General features: G+C 39.6%; 1 protein-coding gene across 5 annotated transcripts in view; it reads left to right on the plus strand.

The window, feature by feature from the left end:
• The window catches only part of rap1gapb (RAP1 GTPase activating protein b), a 122,188-nt gene that overhangs the window by 83,890 nt on the left and 31,596 nt on the right, over positions 1-6,702 (plus strand). Inside the window, exon 1 of one of the 5 annotated variants that reach the window (XM_014009551.1) lies at positions 3,468-3,790. The exons of 2 other annotated variants lie outside the window; for them this stretch is intronic. In XM_014009551.1, coding sequence (XP_013865005.1) covers positions 3,695-3,790 — 96 coding nt within the window. In that variant the 5' untranslated portion in view covers positions 3,468-3,694. Of the gene's footprint in view, positions 1-3,467; positions 3,791-5,602; positions 5,876-6,702 lie in introns of those variants that run through there. 2 more of the 5 variants (XM_014009546.1, XM_014009554.1) reach the window with 2 other exon arrangements.

Here is a 6,702-nt window from a genome sequence, read left to right on the forward strand (position 1 = left end):
TTAAATAACATCTAAAGGTGACATAGATACTTTATTATGGTATAGTATTTAAATGTATGCCTGAGAAACACATAATATTGCCCCTTTAATTCTATTATTATTATTACTGTTGATAAGGTCACATAGCAGTATATATTTACCTAATTTCCCTCTGGGATCAATAAAGTATTTTTGAATTTGAATTGAATTGAATATTGTTTTGTGGATTAATGTATCTGCTGCTGCTGTTACACCTGAATCCCCCCTCTGCGGGACAATAAAGGCTGTTTCTATTCTAATGACAAAAGAAGAAATTCAGGCAAAATAAACATTTCTTTTTTTTTTTACCAAATTAGTTTCTTTCAATATAAAATGAGTTAAACGATCAAACACAGCAGGTGTGTGATTGCATCTGAAAACAAGCTTGTTCATCATTCAGTGGAGTTTCCAGAAATATTACTTAAGTAAGAATTGCAATACTTCATAATGAAATTACWCAAGTAAAAGTAAAAAGTACAGCATAGTAAAAATACTCCTAAAAGTTGTTTTTCTCCACAACAACTTCAAGTAAATGTAAGTGAGTAAAAGGAACTAGTTGCTACCCATCTCTGGTTATATTTACGAGCTGCTGCCTTCTAAACTTGACTAATATTGGTTAAAAAGACAGGAAGTTCAGCACGTTTTGCTTTTCTGTGTCCTTGATGCAGTCGTGCTAACAGCTTGAGGACATGTCATAAAGACRAGACTTCTTGTGTAGTCAGAGACCKCTCAGTGGTCATCTCTTGTCTCCGGTCTCTGATAGTTGAACATTGCTCAAAGGAAGACGGGCTGACTCRACTCCTGCAGCCCCCTCCTTCAGTCGTGCTCGAGGCTGCAAACGTTGCTACAAGCAGAACACCCACAGATCCTTCAACAGATWCAACAGCTGAGCTGATTCATGAGGAAAAAGACGGGAAGAATAAAAATATGTTTCTATTTTTAGTTTATTTTTTTCCACGCGTTGCAAGTTTGATGTCGTCCCGAAACTGCAGTTCAAACTTGCGTTTTTGGAATACTTTGCATGCTGAAGGTCTTTGCTTTCTACAGGCTTAAAGCWATTTGTAATGAAAATAATTAGATATTCCTGCAGTGCTTGTTTTGTTGAATAATATCAGCAGGACTTTTTTWAATTAAACTGTTCTTGTCTTTTTACTGACGTGAACCTGCTTCAGCATACAGAGTGTCTCTAACGTCTGGGCATTCGGCTCGTCTGAGGTGGGGGTCAAAGGGTCATTTGTGTGAACTCCAGATGTGTTCCCCCGGACCACGGTGGTCCAGGTCAGTGCAGCCACACCAGCTGAATGGACCCCAGTGTTTTTTTTGTTTTTTTTTTTCTGATCTGAAAAACACAGAGCTTCTGTGCCAACGGAAAAACTCACTTTAAATTTTACTTTTTCATTTTATGCAGTTTGCCTTTGAGGATGTGTCTTGCAGAACATAAAGAGACGGAGAGTGAGTGGGGAATATTGCTTTGGATCATTATTTTTTTCTATTTTTGATCCAAACTTCAAATGGATTTCTGGTTATTTAAAAAAAAAAACTTTCCGGACTAGAAACTTTACTGCTCAGCTTGCAAATTAAAGGTCTGGTCTTTTGTTGATCATGTTTATTAATCATTTCTGAATGTATTCAAGAACATCCAGTATGTGCAATGCTAGGAGTTACTCAGTTATATAATGAGTCATTTGATCAGCCAGCCACACTCACTTTTTAAATTTTTTTTTCTTGAGCTCTGCGTCTTCTTATTTGGCAAGCTGACACTCTAAGAGCTGCTAATCAGCTCAAACATAAAGGTATGTGCAGCCTTTAAACCCCCGGGACATCCAAACAGTCATTGTGCATTCATGGCGGGGGCTCCTTGTCGTCTGAAGAGACGCTGGAGACAAAACGTGAGCAGCTTAAAAGACGGAAGGTCACAAAATTTTAAGATCCATACAAGGCGTCGGTGATYCCTTCTTTTCTTTGTGTTACCTCAGCCCGTCTTGTTTCATTGCATCACATCGCGTGCCACAGTTGCTAAAATCAAGCGTAGTTGTACAACAGCATGCTAATGTTTTCAACAGCTTAAGCTAAARTGCTGCGCTTAACGGCACGTCCTCCCAATCAGTTTGTGTTGCAGATGAAATAATGGCCGTGCTCGGTGTGTGAACCTGAATGGTAATTGTCTCTCCCTCATCCACCACCAACCAACGCTTTGACTTCTTTTAAAAGCAAGTATTTAATGTTCAGTTTTAGCCTGTAACTGTTTGCAGCTTAGCACTCAGCTAAAGTGAATGATTATAGTGAAAAGCACTGGGATGATGGTGTGGTTAAGTGAAAGGTTTGTGAATGACCTCTTGTCCACCTGCTGTAAAATAATCTCTTTATCTCGTGCAAATTTCACTTAATTGTTTCCTCCATTAAAAAATATAAATCTCTGTAAGATCAGATAAAACTTTATTGATCCCACAGTGGGGAAATTTGCACATTACAGCAGCTCAAAACAGGACAGGGTGAGATAGAATAAAGAAAGAGAAGTAAAAGAAAGCCACTGTAATTATTATTATTATTATTATTATTATCTTGAACACAACTAGATATGAGTAGAATCCAGCCTCTTAATAAAAAAAGTCTCATCAGACATTTATCATCAGTATTGGTACCTGAGGAGGATTGTCTGATAACACTTTTCTCTTAACCTGCAGTGCTTCCTTGTCTTTTRTATCTGGCCTTTCCTCCTCCGTCTCCCACTTCCCCTTTTGCTCTCATACCATACCGATTCTTAGCTGATGGTCCAAATTGTTTGAGGTTTGTATAAACCCCCTGTCGGGCTTTCTACCTCTGCACGAAACAGGACTTTTTGCCTTTTCTGACTTGCAGAACCTTTTAAAACCTTCTGGGTGATGTGAGAACACACGGGGCTGTTGTTCTCCTTTACAAAACTGTGGGACTGTGAAACGTTTTTCACCTGAAGCTCTCCGGCTTTTAAATGACGTTTCCTTTTGGCTACTTGATTGGTTGTAAAACGTTTCTGTGATTTTATTTCTTCATTTTTTTAAAAGTTTAATATATAAAACGTAATTTACTGAACCTAAACACAAGTTTTGATCTGTCTGCACCGACATGTGAAGGGCATGGATTTTTTTAATGAGCGTTTTTGTCATCTTAATTGTAAAATTTAGTCTACGGAGTGGATTCTGTGTGTTCAGAGCAGATTTCTTTATGTGAAATTGACTTAAGAAATCTAAGACCGAAAAAAAGGGGGAAGAGAACATTCTTAAAATGCGATATAAGAAAAAAGAGAACTGTGTGGGTGTGGTTGTTCACACACAAGTGTGCGCGATTGCACTAAAATGAGAGGTCCGTTGAACAGAACGCACTGGGAGGGGAGCAACATTGTTCCTCCTTTGTCGTACTTCCTAAAGAACAGCTGTGTTTCACCAGGAGGGTGGGGGCAGATTGAGGGGTAAATTTGAAAAGAGGAAGGAAGAGAAATAATRTTCTCACATTACAGCACACGCGTTCGCGTAGATATACGAGCTCTGATGGACAGCTGTTGAGTTTTCTCTCCCAGGTTTTGCAGCCTGAGAGACTGCGAGTGTCAAGTGTCATTGTCAATCTCGACTCTTTTTTTTTTCTCTCCGTTTGACTGACGGTGACATCTTGTTGGCTCGCCTGCATCTGCACTTGCGGAGCGATGACTGAGCTCAGGATGGTAAAGACTTCCTTACTGGATGGACATTTTAATATCCCAGGCAGTAGGCCTTTTCTCAAGAGACGATGCTTCAGCGATGTGAGTATTTTGCGTCGTAGATGTTGTTGCTGCTTCTTTTCTGAGAAAGATGTTCATGTTTAACATCTGATTTTAGCCCTTTTATGTTTACACCTTAAACCATGCTCAAGTGGTGTAAAACACAATTTGCAGATCATTTCTATGAGGCAGCTGCAAAGATCTTAAGTGTACCTGCTGAGTGCTCACACACTTTCTCTCCATGAAGACTCCAGTGTAACGTGGTCACTGTAGAGTCTCCCTGGTTCACCAAATATCTGCTCAGCACAGAACAGTTTGCTGATGTTTGTTTTCAGGGTAGCAGTAGTTAGGGATTTAGATAAAATTTTCAAACTCTTGTTCGAGCTGTTTTTCCTTATTTTATTTATTTATTTTACTCATAAAGCTCGGATTCCAAAACTGTTTAGTTGTTTTTTTAAAATCAGACCACCCATTAAGGGCTTTGAGTTCATCAAATTTTAAAAATTGGAAGCAAGTGCATCATTTACTTCCATTATACCATAAAAACAATCACGTAGCCCCATAGACATTGTGCGCGTCACAATTTTGCAACAATTTTTCAAACCAAAGCAGAAAACAAACTACACAAAACCTTAAAGTGCCTGTGACATGCTTATCCTTCAGACACAAAAAGTCAAAGAAAACGTTCTATTTAAGAAACTTATGCCACACATTGTTTTACCCATTTGGACACACAATTAACATATTTCCTTTTGAACTTGGCTCAGCAAAAGGGAAACAGGAAGTGACATCAAAGGGGAACTCCTTTAAGAAAAAGAACTCACTGGTCTTTGTTTATTGAAACATTATGATTTGAACTCTGACTCTTTTTTTYCCCTGTCTGATAGCGACTCAAAATAATCTAAAACATCAGACTCATCTCCACAGTTTGGGCTGTTGAGCATTTTAGATTATCTCTGTTTTCATGCAGACATTCCCCTTTGACATCACTTCCTGTTACTTTACATGTAAACATCTCAACAACTGTTCATCTCAGCAGCATGAAAATTATTTTGTAATATGTTCTCAATGTTATCTTTCTAAATATGCATTTGTATTATTACAAAAAAAACTGATGTCACAGGCACTTTAAAGGCACAGTGTGTAGGATTTTGTCAATTGTTTTAACCGAAATTGAGATAATCACTAATGACAATGATAAAAAACATGTCTAATCATTGCAGACAAAGACCTTGTTTTATTATTTTTACCTTATAAAAAGCTATTTATATCTCCATGGTCGCGGGTCGCCACTACAGGCAGCCGCCATCTTGTCTACGAAGGCTCATGAAGGACAAACTGCGGTGGCGGCGTCAAAAACGGTTTTAGTTGTAATACTATAAATGTAATAYTTGTTGTCTGTCATTGTAGCTGGGATAATTTTACTTATTAAAGCTCATAATCTTACCACTTGAAACATCACTAGCCCTGAAGCTGCTGGTAGACATGGCGGTTGGAATTATCAAAGGTTTTTGACCCCCGAGAGACACCGTAGCAACTCCTTTGYGTTTGGAAGYGGGGGTGGGGGTGGGGGGAGGACCAGGGAGGATGATTCAACCACTAGATGTCGCTGAAAACAACAAATCCTACACATTGTGCCTTTAAGTTAGATTTTGAAATTATATGGGAGGTCTAAGCATTAAAATGAGTGATTAAAACCACAAAAACCTGACCCGCGCACTGCCCAGGTTGGGCAACGTGTTTATCAAAGTGCCTGCAGTATCTGCATGAACATCATACGGCACCATTTACTTTCACACACAACAATAGACTGAGGCTGCACCACTGGTTTTACTATTTCAGGGTCAGATGTGTGTTTGTTAACAGGTGGATGTATGTTTAGGTGCATGCACATGGGTTTTCTGTGCGTATACGTGCGCGTGTGTGTTTTAAAAGGCCTGCAGCGCCCCTCTGTAAATTCAAGCTGTCATGTGGAAACATTAGCTTGGCACTGCAGTCCACTTGTGTTACATGGTGAACTGAGAATGCACCCCGCAACAAACGCCGTGTTGTCAGGGCTTCTGCAGCGCTCGTTCGACACTGGTTGGAGCGGCTTCAAACCCTCAACGTGGCCTCCGCAGATGAAAGGTGCGTGCCTCGGGCGGCGTTCTTCCAATTTAACTTCCACCGGAGCCCTCTGCTAATTGAACAAAACGCGGAGCAAAACATTTAAGCTCTGTGAACGGTTGAGGTGTAATTAAAATCCGGGAGCTGGACTGAAGTTTCCGTGTCTCGTGAGCAGCTGTTGTAAACAAGGCGCACGCTAATTATAAAAAACAGCAAGATTACTCCAAGGTTGGACTAGCTGTGACTGGATTTTGGTGCAGTCTTGCTTTCCTCGCTTCCTGATCRTGTTTTCTCAGACAAACAGTGATGTGACTTCAGACCAGACTGTATCCCAGCTAATTTGTCGGTTGTGCTCAGTCATAAGTGCTGTTGGCTTTAACAACAGAGAGAGAAGCACCATGAGGCTTTGAGCCTCATTTCTCCCACAAGMGTTGCTTGTTTACAGTGTGTTTGTCTTAAAGCGTGAAGGAATAAATTCATTGGTGATCCTGGCACTGAATGCAAGATATATACTTTAAAGGGAACGTATCATGCATAATACACTCTTTTAGCTGTTAATGTATATTTTGTTGTGAACTTAGAGTCTCTATGAGAGCAGAAAAGTTGAATTTAGTCTCTCCTGGTGCTTCAAAGATATCTTTATATTCTGTTTGGTTCATATTTTTCATCACGTTCAGTTTTCACTATTTTCCATGACGTTTTCTGAATTATTGTGTCAAATAATATGCGACGGAATTACCATATAAGGTCTGGACTTATCAACTACAATTTGTTTGTCTTAATTCTCCTCTGGTTCTGGGTCAGACTCTGGTTTTGGGTCAGACTCTGGTTCTGGGTCAGACTCTGGT

The sequence above is a fragment of the Austrofundulus limnaeus genome, unplaced genomic scaffold (genome assembly GCF_001266775.1).
Source record: "Austrofundulus limnaeus strain Quisiro unplaced genomic scaffold, Austrofundulus_limnaeus-1.0 Scaffold59, whole genome shotgun sequence".
Taxonomy (NCBI): domain Eukaryota; kingdom Metazoa; phylum Chordata; class Actinopteri; order Cyprinodontiformes; family Rivulidae; genus Austrofundulus; species Austrofundulus limnaeus.